Source organism: Lissotriton helveticus, chromosome 5_1, assembly GCF_964261635.1.
Source record: "Lissotriton helveticus chromosome 5_1, aLisHel1.1, whole genome shotgun sequence".
NCBI classification, from domain to species: domain Eukaryota; kingdom Metazoa; phylum Chordata; class Amphibia; order Caudata; family Salamandridae; genus Lissotriton; species Lissotriton helveticus.
This window is the reverse complement of record NC_136065.1, coordinates 511,219,601-511,244,102: the sequence shown is the minus strand read 5'-3', so window position 1 is coordinate 511,244,102 and position 24,502 is coordinate 511,219,601. Positions and strand designations below refer to the sequence as shown.

Genomic DNA, 24,502 nt, shown 5'->3' with positions numbered 1-24,502 from the left:
AGCGCTGTCCGTGTCGTAGTATTTTTTTTCCCTTAACATTCTGCCATTGCTACACAGCAGCCATGTTGCTGCACAACATGATCAACAGAAATTAAGTCAATAGCTCTCCCATAGGCAAAACATATTGGCTTTACCACCAGTGCTTGTTGTGATTTAGTTTAAATCCGCTCAGTAGTTTTGGAGAAATTAGGTTAAAGAAATAGGCATATATTGACAGCTGGTCCCACGGATATTCCGTGGGACCAGGAATTTAAAAACCAAGCCCTGTGAATTGATGAGCATGCTTTTCCTCCCATCTGTCATTTCTCTCCTACGGGCCTGAGATCTGTTCCATGGAAGCGAGGTCTCTGATTGGCAGGACGCAACATCAGAACAAATGATGCAGCCCCCATTACAGACCACGGGCCGTCTGTCCCTGTGTACTGAAAATGTTTTAAAAATACAATGTGACCTGCCCTTCACTCCCCTGAATTACCACCACCTCCAACACCCAGGCACAAAATGTAAAAAAATATTTGGGGGTCACCACGATCTAGTGCGACTTTGAGGGAGCGCTGAAGGAACAGGTAAATTAATTGCAAAAAAACCCAACTACAAAATGGGGGGTGGGGGTGTGTCTGTGGGTGTGTTCAGGGCTGATTCCCAGCCTCTGGGCTCTGCAGAGTGTTGGTCACTGGAGCTTGTATGTGCAGGACCTGGCAACCGCCCAGGCCCTGCTCCAAACCCCACCCTGTGCCTGGCCAAAGGCTGAGGGAGGCAGTGGGTTGTATGCCCACAGGGGTGGGTGTGGGGCCTGGCTGCAGGACCGGCCCACACCCAACTGCTGCTCATGCACAGCCAAAGGCTCCAATACCATATTGTCAGTGTGGAAGTTGACTATCTACAGCGTCTCACCATAAAATCTTTGCTGGTATCTGTAGTTTAATAACCAGTGACTAGTCTCCACCACTTATTGCGTCCATTGAGTCTGGGCGTAAGTCTAGAAGTTTTGTACTAAACGTGTCAGATATTGGTATCCCACCATTCCTTTTATGACTGGAAGACCTTCCATTAACCTACATATAGTGGGTAGGACCACCTGATGTGTACCTCACCCTCTCTACAAAAAATGTAATTCTCTCAGGAATAGATCTGGTGTTTGGGCCAACATCCTTCCTATCCTCTCTAGGGTCAGGTATTAGTCTGCCTCTTTTAAAGAGGATTCCATGTGACTGGTGGACAAACTGGCGAAATATGCCATTAGTACAAGCGGGGCATAATTTGGCTCACAGCCCATAACCTTTTTGTTCCTTTACCGAAAGATTGTTCCCTGCAATTCATCGTGTTACAAAACATGATGCTGCAAAGCCTTTTGATGCAAGCGGTTATGCTGACCTGTACAAGCAAATGGTGTGCCATCTTTGAACATAAGCCTCACTGAATTGAAATGAAACCACCCATCATATGGCTGACGTTTCTGCCTTCTATTCAGAATTAAGGTCATCTCAGTTTCTTTGAAAAGATGCAGCTTTGTCTACTAAATCGCTAATTCTTTAAATGTAGAGGTGTGTTCTGCAGTTGGAGGTGTTTACTAACCGTGGCAGTGAGCAGGTTTGGAGTTAAATTTAGTTCCTTATTCTTGGCCTACAGGTCTCCTTGTCCAGCTCCTCTGTACCTGTTTGTTCACCTCTCCACATACCAATATACTGCCCCACACCATAAGAATCTACTTCAATGGCGCTGGATGTGGAAAATGCAAATTTACAACAATGTTGCAATCTGAGGTGGTTGACTGCAGAAAAGAACTAGGTACTTTACAAAGCTTAAAGTATTAGGTGGATATTTATCTCCAGGTCCTAATGGTTTTTGTAAAACTACACGTCTTCTGTGAATTTCTGTAGGGTGACATACATGTACATGTTACCTGGGAATAGGACAAATGGGTGTAACTGTTATCCGATCTATCCAGCATGGACTTGTGCAGAGAAGTAAGTTGTGGGAAATGTCTGAGTCATCTAGCCGTGGTGAGAAAATTCAGTGGTTAAATAAAACTTTGAACCTATTAATCTGATGTAAGACACTTGGGTATTTCACAGGGATCTGTTACAGAATAGTTTGACTACAGTAGCGGTTTTTAATCTTTTGATTTTTTTCTTTTTAAACATTTTTTATTTGCATTTGTTTGAAACCTAAACAAAACGGGCATGTCATACACCCACCCTCCCACCATCCACCTTCCTCCCCCCCTCCCGCCTGCACACGATCCCCTCATCTTGACAGAACTATACCTTGTTTGTGCACAAATCCCTAAAGTGTGGAGATAAAAACCCCTTCCAATTCCGCCCGTCCTCCGCCAGTGTAGCCGGTTACCTCTCCCACCTTAGTTTATAGACCCCCATCCAGCCCATGATATCGGCGCCATTTCCCCCAAACTGTTGGATTTCTTGGGGCATCTTCTAGCCTTGTACGTGACTCTCTCCGCCACCATGTACAGATCCATGGCCCTTCTCCAGTCATCTAGACTCGGCGGCGTAGGGGCCCCCCATGCCCGGGCCACACCCCTTTTAGCCACCACTAATGCCAACACTACAGATATGAGGAGTGGGCGACTCTAGTCCACGTCATTTGTTACTCCCAGCAGCACCAATTTGGGGTCCGACAGCAAATTGACCTCCAGCACTTCTCCCAGCTCCCCCAGAACCTCGGCCCAGTATGCCTGTATTATAGGAGATGTCCAAACAGTATGGTAGAAGTCTCCCTGCCCTGAGCCACATCTTAGACAGTTCGTGTCTCTAGCCCGGCTAATGCGATGTAGCCGCACCCTGTCATAGTACACCCTGTGTAGGATTTTATATTGAATAAGTCTCAGATGAGATTTAATTGCGACTTCCCGTGGATGCATTCGCGCGGTCTCCCAATCCACCGTATCCATCTCCGCTACATTTTGTTCCCACGCTTCTCTGAGCTTTACCAGGCCATCTGGCATGTTATTGATCAGTGTTCTATAAATCGGGTAAACTGCTTTACCGGGAATGTGTTCCTGCAATAAACGCCCTTCAAGCGGGGCATACTCAGGAAGGGACGAGGCGAGCGCCTCCTCTGCCTGCTATGCATGTTGTAGTTGCACATATCTGAAGTGCTGTGTGTGGTGCAATTCGTATTCCTCCCTCAAGACCTGGAATGACTTTAGTTCTCCCCTCTTCACCAGATCCCCCAGCACGGAGATACCAATATCGTCCCACCTCTTAAACCCTTGCAGCTTGTTCAACTCTTTCAGCCATGCACAGTGCCATATTGGGGTCTGCTTTGTCGTTGTAAGAGTCCAACCTATTGCCTTGGTTGACCTCTCCCATATGCCCAGAGTAACCCTCGTTGCTGCATGAAGTCTTTCCCTCCCCTTCCCCCCGTATATGTAATGTAGACAGTCGCATTGCGCCATCGTCCCCATCTCCAGTCTATACATGGGATGGTCTGCTGGTGCGCGAAACCAGTCATTGATGGGGTCAGGTGCCCCGCCCAGTAATAGGCTTCAATATTTGGCAGAGATTCCCCCATTGTATTGATTTCTTTGCAAGGTCCCCAAAGCCATTCTGGATTGTTTACCCAACCAGAGCAGCGATCTCAGTTCCTCATTTATGTCGGCGAAAACTTGCCTGGGGAGTGGGAAATATTCATTTTGTAGGGCATAAAAAAACCGCGGCAGTGGAATCATTTTAAACATGGCAGCGCGCCCTAAGATTGTCAAGGGGAGCATTTTCCACCTGGCAGCATCTTCAGCAAAATTTACCAGCACCCGCTTGACATTCTTCTGATATGAGAGGTTTCTATCTAAAGTTAAAAAGCACCCCAAAGTACACAAACCCTTCGTCTGTAATCCGGAGCGCGCCAGGCAATAGGGACCAGTCCTCCCCCCATCGGGGGTCGTATAGGATTGATTTGTGCCAGTTAATCGCGTAGCAAGCACAAGCGCCATAACGGCGTAACTTATCGAATAAAGCCGATATAGTAGGGTCAGGCTGGGTGACGTACAAAAGGACATCGTCCGCGTACAGCGATATTTTTTCCTCATAAGTGTCCGACCGATCAATTTTGAATCCCTAATGTCCTTGTTCTGCCAAATCTCACACGCCACTACTTCTATGGTTATGTCGAAGAGCAACGGGGACAGGGGACATCCCTGCCGCGTCCCTTGTCTTATGGGGAAATCTCCTGATAGCACTCCACTAACTTTAGCTCTGGATCGTGGGTCTGTATATAGGAGCCTCACCCATTGCCGGAACTTGGGTCCCAATCCAAATTTGATCAGTACCCCCTCGAGAAAGGGCCAATGCACCGCATTGAACGCCTTTTCGGCATCTAAGGATAAAAAAAGATGGGGGGCCTGACGATCACGTACTTCCATCAACCAGTTATGGGTTCTCCTAAGGTTCAGTCTGGTTGCCCTATCTGGCAGGAAGCCAGTCTGATCCAAGTGGACCAGTTCAGTAATTACCCGCCGGAGTCTGTGAGCCAAAATCATCCACATTCAGGAGTGATATAGGGCGATATGAGGCACACTCCTCAGGGGGTTTCCCTGGCTTGTAGATCGGTACAATGGTGGCCATACGCAGGTCCGGCGGCAGGCTGCCCTCTTGTGCTGCTCCGTCAAACAGTGCCAGCAGATGGCCCCCTATAAGATCCTATAAGATCTGCTGTTTTTTCAAAATAATTCAGCGGGAAACCCGTTCGGGCCAGGAGACTTCCCCGGACGGAGTTTAGTCACGGCTTCCTTGATCTCATCTATTGTTATGTCTCCCTCCAAGTCTCGCTGGTTGTCTTCAGAGAGGACGGGGGTATCAATTTGATCTACATACCTCAGGATATCGTCCAGCCCACCCATGTCTCTGTTTGCATAAAAGTCTTCATTGTAGGCGGCGAAGGCCTGAGCTATCTACGCATCTGTCCGCTGCACCCTCCCCTGTTTATCAGTCACTTGCTCTACCCATCGGGCATCGTGCTCTTTCAGATTCAACATTGCCAGGAGATTTCCCGATTTGTCTCCTACATTGTACAGTCTATGTAAGGTCGCTAGTGCCTGCGTTTTAGCCTCGTCTGTCACCAACTCCTTATATTGCCGTTGCATATCCCGTAGTAGCCTGTAGGTCAGAGGGTCTCCACCTGCTACATGCACCTTTTCTAATTCTAAAATCTGTGCTTCCAAAGTCTGCAACTCTTCCTGCGCTTTCCTCCTTTCCCAGGCTAGTCTGTTCTGGGCCCTATCCCGCATGACTGTCTTGAGTGCTTCCCAAATAACTACCCCTGACGAGACCGACCTTATGTTATCGGCAAAGTATACCTTTACATCTGCCCGGAGACCCTGCACCAGTTCCTTATTCTGCAGGTCCCACGCCGACAGCCGCCATCCCCTCGTCCCCATCCTCCGCCTCTCCATCCGTACCAGTAAGGGTGAGTGGTCCGAGATACCCCGCGCCTGGTATTCCGCCACATCCTCCACACTGAGAGCTTGTCTCGGTAGAAAGACATAGTCTAGAATACACCCCGTGAGCTCCTGAAAAATACGAGTAGGTACTATCGTCAGGGTGCAGCCACCTCCAAACATCCACCAGCCCAAGGGTCGAAATGGTCCTAGCTAGAGGGGTGAGTGTTGAGTCGCCAGGTCTGTTCCCTGATCTATCCTTCAAAGAGGACATAACATCATTAAAATCCCCTCCTACTACATGCAGAGTGTCCAATGTGTTTTATCAGGATATCCGTGATGCCCGACATGGTTCTGGCTCGTAATTTCCGTGGGGCATAAACAGAAATGATTGTGAGGTTCTGTCGACCCCATGTTCCCCTCACCCCCACGTACGTCCCCAGTGGGTCTATCCAAGTCTGCGTAACCGTAAAGGTGGGTGTTTTCTTAATCAGGATGGCAACCCCCCTGGATCCCGTTGTATATCCTGCATGTGCCAGTACTCTATATGATCCCCTTGCTAGGAACCCACATCGGGTGCCCCAAAGGGTGTGTTTCCTGCAGTAGGACTATGTCCGGTCCCACTCTTTTCACGTAAGCCAGGACTAACCCCCTCTTAACCTTGTTGCCTAGGCCGTTCACATTCCATGTGAGGATCTTGGCACAGCTGGTAACCTGAACCACCCATCAGTGCCGAGGACCTTAAACTAGGAGACTTTCTGTGCTAGCAGGGGTTTGGTGGTGGGTTCACAAGTGTAGATAATGGTTTCAACCATGACATGCTTAAAAAACTGAATAAACAACCTTGGTCAACGTGCCCCCCCCCCTCCCCCCCCCCCCAAACTTGTGCAAAACCCCTGTTCACCCCCCCCCCCCCTCCCCACCTCTCTCTCCCCCGTCGTCCCATCCCCCACAAAATAGCAGTGAACAAGACAATTAGGAGATGGAGGTCTGTCGCCCTCCCACACCCTAACTCCCCAGGAAACAGAGAAAGCTTGTTCTAAAAGTCCCCACCTGTGAGACAATACACTATAGCAGATACAAACCAAAAGTGAACAAAAAAATCAAATCAGTAGTCCAACCAAGCTGGGGGGGGGGGGGGGGGGTGTCCGGCCTGCACGTTACAAGATAGCATTCAGTCTTGGGCAGCCACACTCTATGTCTTTTGTCTTTTTCACAAATTCGAGTCCTGGAGGTCTCTGTGATTCCACCGTTTCTGGTGTAGATTCCTGCTCCATTTTGTTGATTTTAATTGCCAAGGGATGCAGTAATTGTTCCTCTTGTGCTTCCCTCTCCGACGAGGAGCCTCGTGTCTCCCCCTCCACATCTGAGCGTGTTGCCTCCGCTAAGCAAGAGAACCGTGACCCCATGTTCCGGCCCAGGTCAAGTGCCCCCTCACTATTCCTCCTCCGTCTCTCAGTTCCAGACTTAGGGTAAGGGGTTGCACCGGGAAGACCTTCTCCACGGCCCCGTCTCAATCTTTGTGCTTTAGGTGTTCTCCCGAGGCCTCCAGACTGACCCGCTGCTTCAGGCAATCTGTGGACCTCGGGTGCAGGTGGGGCCAGCCGGGGTCGTTCCTCTAGCCATTGCCAAGCTTCCTCCGGGGTTGGAAAAATATGTATCCTGTCCTTGTAGATCACCTTCAATTTGGCAATAGCATGTACTGAATTTGGAGGGACCTCAATTTCGCTTTTACAGAGTCAAACGAACGTTGCTGCTGTTGCACTTCCTGGCTGTAATCCGGAAAAATCATTATCTTGGCATTGTCCAACCGGATTTCCCCCCCATTTCCTAGCTTCTCTAAGAATCATGTCCCTGTCCACAAAGTTTAGGAAGCGTGCGATGACCGGCCGGTGTCTCGCTCCCGCAGGCGGCTTGGCCAGCAGTGCCCGGTGGGCCCGTTCTATGATGAAACAAGCAGAGAATTTGTCCTTTGGAAAGGTACTCAGGAGCCACGAGTGGAAGAACGCCGCCATATTTGTGCCTTCAATTCCCTCCCTAAATCCCACAAAACTGAGGTTATTGCGCCTCGCCCTGTTTTCGGCATCATCCACCTTCCAAATCAGCTGTTTGTGCGACGTCTGGAGCTCCGCAATATCCTTCCTCACCTCATGGATTATGTCCTCGTCCTCTCCCAACCTTGTCTGCGATTCTTTGACCCTATCCGCTACATTTCGGAGATCCTGCGGCAGTAGGGTCACTTCTGTACCCACCGTTCCAATCTTATTTTCTAGTGCCTCCCGAGATGCTTGGATAGCGTTCATTAGTAGGGCCGTGTCCGAACTGGGGTTTGCCGTGTCTTCTAGCAGCGGTGGGGCCGTCTTGGCATAGCGATCCAAGGTGCCCTGGCGAGGAGTCCTTGGATCTCTGCCCTTCAGCTTGTCCATCCTGCGCCGCTTCGTCACCCTCGCTGTGAAGGCCCGGTCCTTCTCAGTGACTACCCGCCCATGGCTCCTTTCCACCTCACCAGGACCCGTTCCAAATGAACCCTCCACTCCCTCACGCCACCTCTCCCTCACCTCCCGCCGCCACTTCGAGCTCCGGCGGCCACGCTCCTCAGGGTATCCTGTCCAGAGAAGGAAGGTACCAGGACGCGGAGAGTCCGAAGTGCCTTGGTGCCAAATCCGCTAGTTGTCGGGCACAGCCTCAATGCCAAGACACAGAGGAGGGGGGGGCACGCCCAGTCCCCTCAATGCGGGCCCCTGTTGGTACCTCACCCCCTTGCGCTGCGTAATTCTTCTGACTCCACGTGCCCCACTTGTCCCCGGTGCTGTATTCCTCTATGCAACAAGTCTTCAGCCAGCCACTCTGTGTGCCTCTCCTACCTCTTCACCAGGAGCATTCCCAGGCCATTCTTCAGGCAGCCTCCACACCTGACTTCCTCTGTGAACCAGAGGGCACAGCGGGGGGGGGGGGCTTCTTCTCGTCAGGCAGGCGCTGCTTCCAGCCCTCCTGCGGGGGCTGCCTGCTCCGCTGAATGTCCCACTGGTCCTCAGGCAGCCATGTTCACCGGGCCGGGTGCGACCGTCTCCCCCACCTCCTCACCAGCTCCGGCCCTCCTGGGCCCTCAGCAGGCCTATCCTGCCCCCGCGTCTGCCGCAAAACGTCTTTCACGGGCAGTGGGCGCGGGAAGTAGCCCTCCGCTCCGCCGGGTCTCCCGCAGATCTTCAGGCAGCCACGCGTCTTAGGCCGGGCGCCTGTCCCCCTTCAGCCGCATCTGCCCTGGCTGCAGCAGGCCCAGCCGGTCCCCGCGTCGGGCTTGAGTCTTCTTAGCCTGCTATCCCCAGCCGCAGCTCTCTCACCTCCGCAGGAGCGGCAGTCGGAGTCCCGGCGGGCCCCCACGGCGCCCGCGCCTCAAGTCGGGCAGGCTTCCCGAGGCTGCCTCTGCTCCCTGCTGGGCTCCTGCACCGTCACCCTCCTCTCTGCGGCCGTCAGCAGGCCCGCGATTTATTTTCCTGGCCGACCCCAGGCCTTGGACCGGCCCGCCGCCTCACCACATTCAGGTTCGCCCTCGTCTGCAGACCCTGTTACAGGTATCGTGGGGGGAGCTGGACCGCCACACGTCCTACTCCTCCATGTCGCTGGCCACACCCCCCCCCTAATCTTTTGATTTTTGAGGACCCCTAGTGAATAACTGCTGGACATCTGAGATGTCACCCGTCCTAAAAATGAATTTCTACGTGTTGAACCTCAAAACAGTATACCAAACTACAGGAACAAGTATACATTAAACAAATACAAAAATGTGTAAATCTTTTGTTTTCATACGCAGTCAAAAACATAAAAATCTTAATTTCAGTAGGAAGGTTGGAGTTTGAGAGTTTCAGCAAAGTAATATGATGGGCTATAGCCCATTGGTTTGTCTTATATGCTCTCCTTTTGTCGGTGTATACTAGTGCTTTAATTGAAGTCGCCAGTGGTCCACCATACTACTCTTTGCTGTACTTGAACTGCTCCCACAAATCAAGCTAAGGATGCCAGCTTAAGTATTTAGCTTCCGATTCCACATTTTTACAGTTGCAGAACTTTCTAAAATTGAGTTTTCCATTTGATTTTTTTGTGTATATTATTATTCTACCTATATTTAAATCTTAAAACCGTTGCAGACTTCCTGAGAAGGTGTTGTGGACCCTCAGGGGTCCACAGACCCTCCTGGTTAAGAATCAGAGGGTTACAGTTTTTCTCTGTATTGAATGGCTACTTTTTTCTAAATTCTCAGGGCTATGATTGTTCAGTTCTGAGTCTTTTGCTATGTCTGAGAGAGTACATGCGTCCTAATCCCGTAATGATTTCACAGAATGGAAATGTGTTCATATAAAATGTCATTTTTCCCTATTGCACCCTTCTATGGATTATGTGGTAATTTGTGACTAGCCCTTTTTTTGTATGAAGAGATTTTACCCTTTGTAATGGTTTTTATTTCTATTTAAATGCATTTATGGTCTTCATAGTCGCCTTAATAGCGTAAAGTATGTTGACTGTTAAAAGTATATCTAGTTGTGACACTGTACTGAGGTTCCTGCTCATTCTTCCTACAGTGATTCACGGAATGTCATGGCAAGCTCTTCAGACAGTGAGGACGATGGTTTCATGGCCATGGAAACTGAGGAAGTACCAGAAGGGCTCATGGACCAAGATGAAGATCCTCACCCCGTGCCCGAGCTGGAGGAAACAAAACATAACCGGTCCATGTCCGAGCTGCCCGAAGAGGTCTTAGAGTACATTCTGTCTTTCCTCTCACCATATCAGGAGCACAAGACTGCAGCTCTTGTCTGCAAGCAGTGGTACAGGCTAATCAAAGGTACTTTATTTTTTAATTTGAAGGAGATTGTTCAGCGCTACTTAAAAATGGTTAAGAGGCCACAGGAAGAAATTAAAGCCTTTGAAAGACCTCTCAAACACAGATGATCCTTTGTCTTTTGGGCAGGCACTGGAAGTTTGTTCCATGGCATGTCACTCTGCAGGGGGGGGGAATATAAGCCCACCAGTTAAGCTTTTCTTGACAAACTAAGTAACAAAAGTGCTTCCAAAAAGGCAATCTTTATGTAGTGAAAAGGCATTCATATTGCAACCAAGTATTGGTTGTGGGGGGATATTAGATTGATGGGCAGCACAGGAGCATTTAGTCTTTTTATTTAGGAAGACCAAGTAACGATCTCAAGCTAAGGGCAGAGCCTTGACCCTTGATCCGAAGATTGAACATTAAACAGCAACGTTATGAAGCTGTTGATCTTTCTACAAGATGACTCTGGGCAGGCCAGTAGTTTATACTCTGTAGGCATTCATCTCATCACTTTTTGTGTTTGTTTGATGCAATGTCCCAAGTGGTTGTGTGGGCTCCTTGCTGAGGGGGCATAACAATGCTTAAGCCAGTCTGTGGTTGCTTGTTTTCCCTCCTGTAAAGTGCCTTGCCTGGCAGCACATGACTGATTGTTGCTATGTGAAGCAGGCTCAGTACTGATGTGCATAAGGCTAGTCACGTCCTAGAGTGGCACAGTGGGTGAAAACAGATGGGTTGTAATTTGGGCTCCCGGGTTTATGGTATTTATTTATTTACGATTTTCACCTGTATTTATCCATATTTATTTTTGTGCCATCTTATCAGTATGTATCCATATTTATTTTGTGTTGTGTGAATACATTAAGTTGTAATATGGTATATTTCCACATGTATTTAAATAATAAATATGCACTCCTACTTGACGCAAGTCATGCTTTAGTAAATTAAGCAGCCAAATGTAACATAACAATGCACCCAGAGGTAAATATTGGCATTATAATGCAACTAGATGTTGACCTGTTACTTAATGAAACCTCATGCTATTCTTTAACTCCCCATAACATCTGTCTGCTCAGCTTTTCACCGGAAATTAATGAACTACAGTATGGAAAGGCATAAAAAGAAACCACATTTTCTGTATTTTTCCATTTTAAAAAATGAATACAGACAGAATACACTGATTTCTGTCTGTATTTATCGGTAAAAATCGGTAAAAACTTAAAATTGGACGCCCTTGTTGTAATGCAGCCCAGAGCAACCACCAGTAGTTTAGACCATTTGTAAGCATTCCTCCTATTACCTTTCCTGTGCTGTTGGTATAATGTTAATGCAGTCAATTTGTGAGGAAGCTAAAGACAATACAACTCTGTTTTCTATGGGTATTCCAGCAAGAGGGCACATAACCTGGGTAGATTAACATGGTGAGTGCCAAAATTGACAACTTTGGAAAGTCTTCTGTGGCTGTCCACATTTACTTTTACACCAAGTATTTTTTGTTTTTAGTTTTAACTTTGCAACCGGGAGAGAATTGAGCATGGGTCCCTACCACGTAGATTTCGTTATTTGGGGGTTCCGCTTTAGGGAATTTCTAAAGGCGACACAATGGAGGAAATGCAAAGTGGCGCTTAAATAATTTATTGGGTGTCGACAACCTTACTAACAAAAAAATACTCTGAAAGAATAGATTTGTTTATCCTGCAGGACCAAAATATGATTTTTAAATTATGAAATTGGCCAGGGGTGGCCCTGAGGCACCTCAATACCTCTTAATTTAAACACTGTACCTAAGAACCAGTGGAGGACCCAACCTAAAGACAGAACATATCTGATGGTTTTTTCCTGTAAGGCCAGTCTCACAGTTGACTTAAGCAAATCTCGACCGTATTTAAAGGGGTCTAGCAGGATAAACCAGATCAGTGCTCAGACACTGTGAAGGTCGTTCATGGTAGGTGTGACAAATGAGTTGGTTCAGTATGCTGTAATATTACAGTAATATCATTTTATATTCATGTCTGCAGTAGGTCACTAGTCATCTCCTATAGTAACTCAGTCAGGTGTGTATTCTAGGTAACAGCCTGTGCTTGGAGAAACTAGTGGAGACTGGATTTTTCTTGAGGGGTATCTACGTCTGCAGGCCTCAAAATCTTAAAAACATTACTAGACCTGCTGGTCTAGTGACTTGAATGATATACTCGACCTAACTGTAAAGCGCTTGACCCATAAACTGATCTCAAATTGTGTGAGCCTAGCCAAATTTTATTTCACTTGGTCACCCTTTTCGGCATTGTCATTATAAAATTGTTTTAGAATGGTCTTAAACTTTGTTTTAAAATGATATTTTTGTCGCTTTCAATTTACTGACTGGCCGTAGACCCGCGGAGCCGCCTGTTGGAGCGAGCCCGCCATCTTGGAGGGTCAGCGGTTCAGTTATTTGTTTTTTTTAAAACTTTTTATTGTAATGAAAATATAGAAAACAGACAAGGCAATAAAACAATAGTACAATAATCTGGTGTGTGCTCAAGGAGGACGGGAGGTGCACAGCAATACAATACAGAGTTGTTTTACACAGATGAGGGGGCCGGAGGCCGGGAACACACTCAAGAACAAATAACTCTACACAACACCAGGAATGTTGGGTCAGGGGGACTGGGGAGGTTCTGGTATCTCCGTGAGGGGGGGCGTACATAAGTCTCCCCGGTACGAGTTCTATTGGCTCCAAATTTCCCCCCATTTTCTGGGTCTGCCTCATGCCACATACAGTCTTCTCCCTAAACATGCACCAGTCCATGTTCTCCTTCCAGGCCGCCACCGTGGGGGGTCTCTGGGAACCACACAGCTGTGCAATGTCTCTCTTAGCAATCATATTACCACGGGTCGCCCATCGTATCTGTGACACATCATAGTCATTCGGCTCCCATACATTCAACAAACCTCGTCGGGCCTCTGGCAACATCGCAACACCCGTTACCTCATTCATCACCTCATGTATGCGATTCCAGAAAAGCCCCATCTCGGGACATTCCCAAATTATATGGAGAAAGGTACCAAGCAGACCACAACCGCGCTTACATAAACCATCCGTCGAATAACCCATACGAATCAAGAGGGGGCCGGTAACATAAATCCGATGTAAGATCTTAAGCTGGACAAGGCGGAGACGGGCTGGGATCGCGACCTCCTTAGGTAAGGATATCGCCGATTGCCAGTCCTCGTCATCTAATTCTATACCATCTGCAATCCAGAGCGCCCTGAGGTGCTCGAGCAAGCTCGAGCGATCATTGATAATTTTCTTGTAGATCAGAGAAATTGTGCTATCCGGCACATGACCATCTAATATACGATCTTCGAGGGGGGGAGGATTCCGGAATGTCGCTACCCACGGGAAAAACCGAACTCGGCGCGTGGTGGACCTGGGCATAGCGGAAGAATTCCCGATCACTTAGTTTGTATTCCGTCTGTAGTTCTACGAAAGTCTTTATCCGCCCCTTAACCCAGAGGTCACCCACTTTACGGATACCAATCATATCCCATTTCTCGAATCCTTTCGTTCTCCACAGGCAACCCAGTCTCGCAGGTGCATAAAGTGGAGTCGCACGGGTCAGTCGCTCTCTCCAGCCCATGGCCGCAGTCGCACAATGCCACACTCGTACTGCTATCTTAGTGGGTCCCGAAAGTCGTGAGCGAGAAGATCCAGAATTGAGTGCCCTGTTATAATCGCCCCCCAGTAGTAGCCATCTATCCATTTCAAACGCTGGATTAAATGCCGGGCCATACATCCCATGGTTAATTGCTGCAAGCTGGGAAGCCAGCAATATCGCCTGATATCCGGAAATGCGATACCGCCTTCATACCAGGGAAGTGTTAACTTTGGAAGAGCGATAGGCGAACGCCCGTCCCATATCAACTGCCTCTGTAAAGTCTCCACCTCTCGGAAGTACCTCGCCGGAATTACATCAAATGTATTCTGGAGTGCGTATAAAAACCACGGCAAGGACATCATTTTAAAAAGAGCTGCTCGCCCTAAAGGAGATAACGGCAATTTACGCCAACCCACCACGTCTGATCGTAAACGTTGAAGCGGAGGGAGCAGATTACGCTCGTAGCGAACAGCAGGGTCCAATGTTATAAAGACTCCCAGATATTTAAAACCCGTCTGTGTCACCTGGGTAGGACATCCACGCGGCAGGAGGGGGACGCCGCCGGCGAGCACGTATATGTGGGACTTAGTCCAGTTAATGACGAGGCGGGAGTTTCTTCGGAACGAGTTGAGCAAATCAAGTAATACGTTCAACGATTTTTGAGGCGACGTGAGGTACAACAAAATATCGTCCGCATAGAGCGATATGCGGTCCTCAAAGTCCGGAGTCCAGTGTATGCCCCTCATCGAGGGCTCCCACCGTATCCAGGCAGCAAGAGGTTCCAAGGCGAGGGCAAAGAAGTGGAGACAGGGGGCAACCCTGCTGCGTACCTCTCCCAAGAACAAAGGGCCTGGAGACTCGGCAGTTTACTACAACCTGTGCCAATGGTGTCTCATACAGAAGTTTTACCCAGCTAATGAATCCAGAGCCAAAACCAAATTTTGCAAGAGCAGCTCAGAGATATGGGCATTCGATTGTATCAAAGGCCATTGTGGCATCCAAGGACGCCAAGATGGCCGGTTCACGCAGCAACGTCGCCCTCGCGAGCACACCATGCAAGCGCCGCAAATTCAATGCTGTGTTGTGATTTGGAATGAAACCAGACTGATCAGGTTGAATTAGGTCACTGACTACCTTTTATCAGGCGGTTTGCGAGCAGCTTAGCTAGAATCTTAGGTTCAGCATTAAGGAGAGAGATAGACCTGTAGGCGTGGCTTCCCCTCCTTATGGATCACCACAATGGTCGCAAGACGATCACGAGGAAGGGAGCCAGTTTCTCGCGATGCTAAAAACACATCACGGAGATACGGCGCTAGCGTGTCAGGGCGCAACTTATAAAGTTAGATGGGAAGACCATTAGGGCCCATAGCTTTCCCTGTGCGAATAGAGCGTACAGCAAGAGCCACCTCGTCAACCGTAGGTGCAGCATCTAACAAGTCCCTGTCTGACTCTGACAAACAAGGCACCGCAATATCCCGTAGCAACAAATGAGAATCTTCCTCAGGCCTGTTAGATACTGGGGAATACACATCCCGAAAATATTCAGCAAAGCATTCAACGATGTCAACAGGGTCAGTCGCTCGCGTGCCATCAAGTCTCTCAATCACTGGAATCACACGACTTGCTCTCTTCTATCTAGCCAAGCAATCCGTTTCCCAGCCTTATCGCCCACATCATACAGTCCTCCCTGCTGCTCTCTACCCATCGTCTTAGCTGCATCGGTAACTAAAGTTTTATACTCAAGTTGCTTGAGACTGAGAACATGAAGCGCTTCTCGGGTAACATTCAGCTCCAAAGCACTTTCCAACTCAGCAATTTCAGTCTCAAGGCGGACTACTGCCTCATTCCTGCTTTTCTTAGCGCACCCAATTAACGACAGCGCCTGTCCCCGAATGACCGTCTTAAATGCTTCCCACAGTGAGACAGGAGAGGACACAGACCCCACATTTTCAGCAAAGTACAGATCCAAAGACTTAATCAGTTCAGTACGGGTTTTGGGGTTGTGGAGGTACCATGGATTAATCGGAGCCACCCTTTCCTCAGCACCTACATTCATATTTATCTGAAACCACAGAGGGGAATGGTCCGATATGCCTCTAGCCAGATGTCTGATCTCCCCAATTGACGAGGACTGGGCAGCCGGTATCAGAACATAGTCCAATCTAGAAAGACTACCATGTGCACCAGAGTGGAAAGTGTACTGTCTGTCCTGGATGCATCAATCTCTAACAGTCCACAAGTCCCAGTCCTTCTAAAAAACCACCCAACCAAGACTGAGCTCTCGTAAGGTCCCTGGGGGGGTAGCGATCCTCCCTCCCGGAGACAACTGAATTGAAGTCACCGCCCAGTATCAGGATACCATTCGGGAGCCCCAAAACTACTCGTCCCAAATCTGCAAAAGTAGTGGTCTGTAGGCCAGGTGGGACGTACACCGAGAGCAACGAAATAGTTTTTCCCTCCCGCCTACCAGTGAGTGCAACATAACGCCCCCTAGCATCCAGAACTATGTCATCTATTTCCAGGGGAAGAGTTCCTGACCAAGATACCCACCCCTCTAGAACTAGTGGTGAACCCAGAATGTGCAGCGAGACGATATCCTCGCCTGTTCAGAGCGTAGTAGGCATTTCCAATTAAATGAGTCTCTTGTAGTAACACTACATCCGGGGAGAGGCGTCGCAACATTTGCAAGACTACCCCCCTCTTTATCCGGTCTCCCAACCCATTTACATTCCAGCATAGTATCCTCAGCCCCCTACCCCCCATCCAGACCTTCGATGATCTCCCACCTCATGACGAGCACAACACCCAAGTCCAAAGTTGAAACAGTCTGTTGCCTTAAAAAAAAAGATGGAACACTCCCAACATACTTCCACCCCTCCCCCGACAATACCCCAGTACAACTCCCCCCACCCTGCACCCCTGCGTAGACTCAAAAGCCACCCCAACTTGCAGTGTGCCTGTCGCCCTATCAAAAACTAATCTACACAAAGAAACCCAGAGGAGGAAAGGGTCCCTCTCTCCCCCGCCACCTCCTGGTGTGTACCTCAAGGCATACGATCACAAAAGTCAGCAAGCCACAGTTGTCTATTGTTCTTTGTCCGGAACTCAGGTTCCATCGCTCATTCTTGTTCCAACAGGCCCCCTTCAGCTCCACCTGAATGTTCCGTACGATCGCGTTGGGTAGGCAACGTATCCAGCCAGTCACTCACCCCCTCGGGGCGATCAAAAAAGACTGTCCGGTCTTCATACTCCACACGCAAACGGGCCGGGAAAAGCATTGCATACTTAAAGTCCATATCTCTGAATCGCCTCTTCACCCCCTGAAATCCCATCCTTTGCCTCTGGACGGATTGGGAAAAGTCCGGGTAGAAGTTCACCGTGGTGTTTTCAAACTGCGTAGGGCAGCCCATCCGCGAAGCCTGCAAAATGGCGTCTCCGCCCCTAAAATTAAAAATTCTGGCGATGATCGGCCGCGGGGGGAGCCCCGGCTTCGCCTTCCCCCCCGGCACTCTGTGTGCACGTTCCACCGCGAAGAATTTACTCCGTCCCTTGGGGGTGAGGTGATTGAGGATGAGGTCCTCGACAAGGAGATCAGTGGTCAGTGTTCCAGAGTTTTCAGGGACCCCAATAATACATACGTTATTACGCCTTGCACGGCCCTCAAAATCCTCCAGTCGACGAGCAAAGAAATAGTTGGCGGATCTCAAATTGCGGACTTCTGTCTGCAAGTCGGACATATCCGTCGTGAGGCTGGAGGTCTTCAGGTCTAGAGATTTGACCTTCTCATTAGTCTTCGCCAAATCTGTTCTGATGAGATTAACGTCGATGGCCACTGTGTCAAGCTTCAGGGCCAGGGCCTCGTATTGCTGGCCGATGGATGACTTGATGCTACTTTTGTATCGCTTTGTTCGCCCTAAGTGTGGCAGGGTATGCTCAGACGTGAGTCCCTTGCTCACTGGATTCAAGATAGCCTGGCTGATGAGGATTATGAATCCGAAACCGGTCCCAGGATGCTTGTTTCCGGTCCATATAAGACATGGCTTGGCAGTTCGGGCAGGACTGTTCCCATGAGGCACAGGGTCAGACTGATTTGCATATGGACATGTCTGATATGGGGTGGCTGAGTGGGCTAAAGAATGGTGATGGATTAAACCCAGATCAGTTGACTAGGGGTGAGTGTTTGATTTGCTAAACGCTCCGTCCATCATCCCCTTTTGTATCGCTTTGTTCGCCCTAAGTGTGGCAGGGTATGCTCAGACGTGCGTCCCTTGCTCACTTGGCCACTGGATTCAAGATAGCCTGGCTGATGAGGATTATGAATCCGAAACCGGTCCCAGGATGCTTGTTTCCGGTCCATGGAAGACATGGCTTGGCAGTTCGGGCTGGACTGTTCCCATGAGGCACAGGGTCAGACTGATTTGCATATGGCCCTGTCTGAAATGGGGTGGCTGAGCGGGCTAAAGAATGGTGATGGATTAAACCCAGATCAGTTGACTAGGGGTGAGTGTTTGATTTGCTCAAACGCTCCGTCCATCATCCCCTTTTGTATCGCTTTGATGCTAGCAATGGCGCCCATGACGTCTTGGGTGTGCCACCGGGGGACCCTCTGGGATGAGTGTAACGATCCATAACATTTGTTTGAGTTGCACCCCCCCGGAAGGCGGTTTTGACTTTCCGTTTCTCACCCTCGGGCTTGCCTGTTATGGTGGGCTGCGTGCCCCAGAGGGGTGCCTGAGATCTGGTCCAATGGCTCCTCAGAATTCACCCACTGGATCACCAAAGGCTGAGTTAAGCCAGTATATGTCCGCAGCCACGCACTCGTTGTTCCCAGGCCTATGTGAAAGTCACGGGATCCAGTTGCGCCCAGCGTCGGTCATGGTGAGGAACAATGCCAGTTAGCAAAACCGAAAGCCAACTCCGGGCTATGGCCTGGACCCCTTTAGCCGGTGTTGTTGAATTACTGCCTGGGCACAGCAGCAACTCAAGGCCCGGGTGTCTCCTCGGGGTAGGCCGCAAAAGTGCAGCATGTCGTAGCTTAGGAACCCGAAGTCCAAATCAAATTCTGAAAGCAGCTATTATATCAGCTGGGCCGCGTCATCAATAACCCATCTTCGTATTCCGGATATAATTCAGGATAGATGCGGGAAGCGGCGAGGGTCTCGGGAGCCCTGTGGTCACGCGGCCATCTCGGATGCGCGCGAAGCTCCTCCTCCTCAGTTATTTTTTTGACGGTCCCATAAATAGCACACTGGCTCGACCGCGCAGTGGGCGTGCTGAAGGTGCGCCAAAGGCTAGCCCATCTGTGCCCGGAGCGTGCCCAGCGCCTGAACCCCTGGCCAAAATTTTGCCCATAGATATAGTTTGCAACAGCTCTATGATACTCAGTTCGGTAAGTGCCTTGCTTGTAACTGATGGCAGGAGGGGCGCTGCCTGAAACCTACAAATGTATGAGCTGTAGCTTTCAGTCCACTCCACTATTGGGGAATGAGGGGCATGACCCGGTTACATTGCATACAGGGAACAAGCACACCACTACAGGTAACACATATAAAGATTCAGGACAAGCTCCTCCATGCAAGTCAGATGGGAATAGTGGGCAGGTTAGGGTTAATGTAACAAACACAAGTTCAAACCTTAATTTGCATATGAATTAACATGATATCTCTCGCAAAACACAAATATGAACTTGAATGCCTCCTGCAAACAGAAAAGCCAGACATTGTCTTAACGGAGACTTGGACCGACGCTAGCTCAGATCCTGATTGGAACATAGCTCTTCCGTCAGGATACGCAGTGGTGCATCGGGATAGAACAGAGGGAAGAGGTGGGGGTATAGCTTTGATTTACCGAGATGGTCTAAAATTGCGTCACGAGGCGCTACAGTTCTCATTCAGACTAAATGACCAATTTACATTTCAAGGTGTACTTGTCTATAGGCCTCCTGGGCCTAGAACTGTTTTTTCACAGGCCATACTAAACTTTCTAGAACTACGCTTGTAGTCAGATTTATTTACCATCTTAGGTAATTTTAATTATCACCTCGAACTTGAGAATAACCTGGATACAATAAGATTAGTAGATAACCTAGCAGCATATGGGCTCTCCCAGATGGTTCGGGAATCAACCCATCGGATAGGTCCTACCCTGGATGGTATCTTCACAAACCAACCGGATATAACGGTTCTAAAGACAGTACCACTATCCTGGACTGACCATAAAGCTATCTACTTTGAGGTGTCGCATAAAATACCCAGTGAACCACTGCCAACCTGTAATATAAAAGAGGTTTTGTAAATGGAATCAGATAAAAAAGCAAAATCTGGAACAGGCTTTAAATCCTGTCTTACACTATGATAATGACACAGCAGTTAACCAGTTTGATAACTGGGTGAGAGTAACCATGCATGGCATTGCCTCAAACAACTAAAATAGTTAAAACGAGCATCAACAACTGCGCCTTGGTGCAGAAGGAAGGAATAGATGTGGAGGTCAGATTACAGCATTAAACATAAGCTAGCCTATAATTGTAGCCTGGATGATTATATAAAAGCCATAATTGAAGATAAACGTGTTTACTTCACAACTAAAATTGGTGAGGCGAAACACTCCTCTAAGGAACTTTTTAGAACAGTATACACATTAGCTAAACCTCAGCACACGGCCCAGTTTAAACCAGATCAAGCCCTAAGTAACGAAATGGCCAAATTCTTTCAGAGCAAAGTTCAGCTGATCTATAATCTCAGGAGGTTCGAGATCCAATAGAAGTACAAAAAATCTACTCCTGAAACCTCGTAGATTCCGGAAAGAGAAAACATACAAGCGCTCCTTCTCAGGAATGGCACCCAGGATCTGGAATGCGCCCCCTCCTGAAACCAGGCTTATCTCCTCCACTGCACTCTTCAAGAAAGAGGTGAAAACCATCCTTCTGGCCAAGATCTCGTGAACTTTATAGGTGCTGGATCAGAGACTCTGCATCGCTTTGTATCACTGTTCACCTGTCCTTTGGCACTATACTCCTACTTGATGGTGACACTACTACGCTACTCTCTTACTACCGACCAATATGATACACTTTGGTTTATTGAATCACCCTCCCGATGCCCCCACCCAGTGTTCTCTCTATCCTAAGAAATTGGTATAAGCCATCCACACATCCAAGGTTTACCTGAACCCTTCTGTAGTGGGATCAATGACTTGTGCCGTCTTATATTACTTGTTTACCTGATTGTATATTGATATGTTTTCTGTACGTCATTATCCTACTATGTTAGTGACTATTATACTGCTCCCATTATCTCTGTTCATTCCTGCTGCCCCTACCCCTGTCTCTGTGAAGCGCTCTGATATCTGTAAGGATCTTGTTCGCGCTATATAAAACTTTGAATAAATAAATAAATCTTTTGAATACGGCTACCACTATCCCAGTAAATATCACCGAAAGTGTAAAAGTGGGCATAACATCCAGGAGGCTCACACTTTACAACTCTGACAATCGTTTAGGTTCATGACCTCCTGACATCAATTAAATCAGGCTCGCCATCTGACCCATGCCCACCAGTAACATTCCCGCTAGTAGCTAATACTATCAGCACACATCTTACCCCTCTTTTGAACCAGGTTATAGGCACGGGTAAATATCCCATGTATGGAAAACGGCCTGTATAAGGCCTATCCTAAAAAAGCCAACCCTGGACCCCCTAGAGCCAAAAAATTATCTGCCACTCTCTAGGCCACCCCTGACAGCTAAAATATTGGAAAAAAGCAATGAACAAAGAGCTGATTCACTACTTAGAAGAGAATGCACTGCTGGACCCCACCCAACACCGGTTCAGACCTAGTCATTCTACGGAGACAGCTCTGGTGCTAGCTACAGAGGGGATTCGGAGGATAGTAGATAGAGGTGGTAGAGCAGTCCTCATCCTATTGGATCTTTCGGCGACTTTTGATACCGTGAACCATACAGTGCTGGTACAGCGGCTGAGAGACGTAGGGGTGGAGGATACCGCTCTGGCCCTCCTTTCTAGATAATAAGGAACAAATCCTCTACTAGGAGAACCTCCCGTCTGACATCTTTCAACTCCCATGTGGTGTGCCACAAGGATCTGCCTTGTCACCCACCCTTTTCAACATAGTACATAAGGCCCTCTATGGAGAAATATCTGGGGAGATGCGGAAACTTTTTGCAAGGTACTCCCCTGCTAGATCTCTCAGATTCTCAACGAAGGGCTTTGTATGTATCCCAAAAATACATAAGGCATGAAGGGGTGGCCACATGCTGTCATTCTGTGCGGCCAAACTCTGAAATTAGATGCCATCTACATTGCGACTCGAACCAAACCAGAGGATGTTTAGGAAGGAGTTGAAAAACTGGTTGTTCTCTCAAACCTAAGGCATCAGGATCTCACGCTAGTAACTCCTGTGTCACAGTCCGCGCCAAGACGCCACTGCATTCGTGCGCTTGCCAAGTAATATTTCAAATCGAGTGCCTTTTTTAAATGTGCGAGTTCAGCATGTTATTAATAGACTAAACTTTTACTCCAGTCATAATAAGAATCTAGCCCTACTATAGGGTACGCTTATCTCCTAACGTGCCTCCTAAAGTTCTCTAATAGCATTGTCACCAGGACAGGCACAGGAAAGTTTCTTAGTTCCTGTTTAAAAGTTCTTATTTTTAATACATATATTACCAAAGAATGATTTGGCAGTGCAGTCATTTACAGACAACAGTTTTCTTCAGCGTGGCCACGTACTTTCCCACAGACCTGCAGTTTTACTTATAAAACGATATGGCATAAACACAACATGTGTAAATCGGGCTTCAGAAAATATTCATTATTCACACTCAAGTGTTCTGATTTGTTTCCATCTCACTTCAGAGTTACAAAAAAAGTGCTTTCCTAACTTTATATATTTTGTAATAGTTGCATAGTTCATTTACAAGCTGCTTAAATGGTGTTAGAAATAACCTGATAGTTCACTTAAAAAAACCTCTACCTTTTGCAATCTGAGAAAGAAAAGTAAACACCATTCTTCTGGAAAAAATAAGCAGCAATTTGTAAAAGGACATTATCTGACGTTTGACGTGTCTTTGAAGCATAGCACAACCAAGCGCATTGACAGTACAAATAAGTATGTAAAGGCACCGTTATTGCTCATTGAGTTTCTTTTTTTTTTTAAACACCTTTATTTGCCTACTGAAGGTTATACACAGCTTGCAGCCTACAACCCCAAGGGCCGGCAGCAAAAACATAAATAGCTGGACTGTGGAGCAGCCCGATAGTACACAGCCAAAGTGCCGACATCCCTGGTGTCCGGCGGCGTACACAATCCAGAACCAAAATAATAATTTGACTTGACTATAATCCCACTTTATTACCAACTTGCCGTGTTCCTTGGCGCCTAGCAAGTCTGCACCATAGAAAATTATCCTAGTATAATAGTGTCAGCGGTGTGTTTTTGGTATTCTGTATCTACCCTTACCTGTGTATATCCCACTAAAACTGCCCCCCCCCCCCAGTATGTAAATCCCTAAACCCCGTCCCATCAACGTTAACTTGTTCCCCTGCCTACATACTTCCTACATGTCCCGCCTGCCCTCATGCCCTCCCCTAAGTATAGTGCCCCCTCGTAAGGGCCAGCAGTGAGAGTCCCGACCCAAAATGCTCGGTCTGAAAGTGCCAAGAACCACCCGGGGGCGCCTAGCCCCAGTTGCTGACTGCCTGCGGCATATCACAGAGCCCCTGACCAGCCTCCTTTACCAACCATCTGGGAATGCACATGTTGTGGGGATATAAGGGTCACCGCCTTCATTATCACTACTATTCCATCTCCTCCTGTCTGTGTGTCGGGAGCACTCTCCCTAGTGCTCCTAAATGTTTGATACAGGCTCCAGAAGTTCCTCGGGCGACTCGTGGGAGGGAGTCGCTCACTATAGTGCTCCGATTGCGTGCAGCAATATAGCATGTCGCGAGCCCACCTTCTCTTGGTTGGGAGCGGGCCCCTCATCCAGCATTGCGCTACTACTCGTCGGGCCATTAGCATGCCCATGTCAGTCAGTCGCCTAATCGCCACAGGCAGACCCCTGGAGTGGCCTAGCAGTGCCAGGGCTGGGTCAGCCGGCAGCTCTATTTCCAGTATCTCTCCCATCTCCGCAATCACCTCCTCCCAGAATGTGCGTATTCTCGGGCACCCCCACACCAAATGAATGAAGTTTGCATTGGGCGCATGACATCTCTCACATTCAGATGACTGTCTAAGGCCGTATCTGTGCAGCCGTTCCGGAGTGTAGTACACTCTTTGCAAGAATTTAAAGTGAATCAGCCGGTGTCGACCGTTCAATGACAGCCTCTTGGTACTCATGCAGCAGTATTTCCACATAGTGTCATCAATCTTGATCTGCAAATCCCTCTGCCATTCGAGCCTGGCTTTCAAGGGTTCCCGACATCTGTGCGGTGCGATTGCTTTGTATAGGTGAGCTATCAATTTTTGTGACGTTATTATTTTAATGACGTGGATAAGTTCCGGTACCTCCGGGGGCTCTACCAGATCCGGACCCAATATATCCATCAGCGCACTGCGGACCCTGTGGAATTGGAAACGCTGTAGCAGCGAAGTCCCGTCTGATGTGAGTTCTATTTGTCTCCAAGTTCT

At 48.3% G+C, this 24,502-nt stretch overlaps 1 protein-coding gene across 2 annotated transcripts in view; it reads left to right on the top strand.

Moving 5' to 3' along the window:
• Positions 1-24,502, top strand: part of FBXO42 (F-box protein 42) — a 242,064-nt gene that overhangs the window by 12,822 nt on the left and 204,740 nt on the right. For both annotated transcript variants that reach the window (XM_078642841.1, XM_078642842.1), the window contains exon 2: positions 9,973-10,235. In XM_078642841.1, coding sequence (XP_078498967.1) covers positions 9,989-10,235 — 247 coding nt within the window. In that variant the 5' untranslated portion in view covers positions 9,973-9,988. The remainder of the gene's footprint in view (positions 1-9,972; positions 10,236-24,502) is intronic.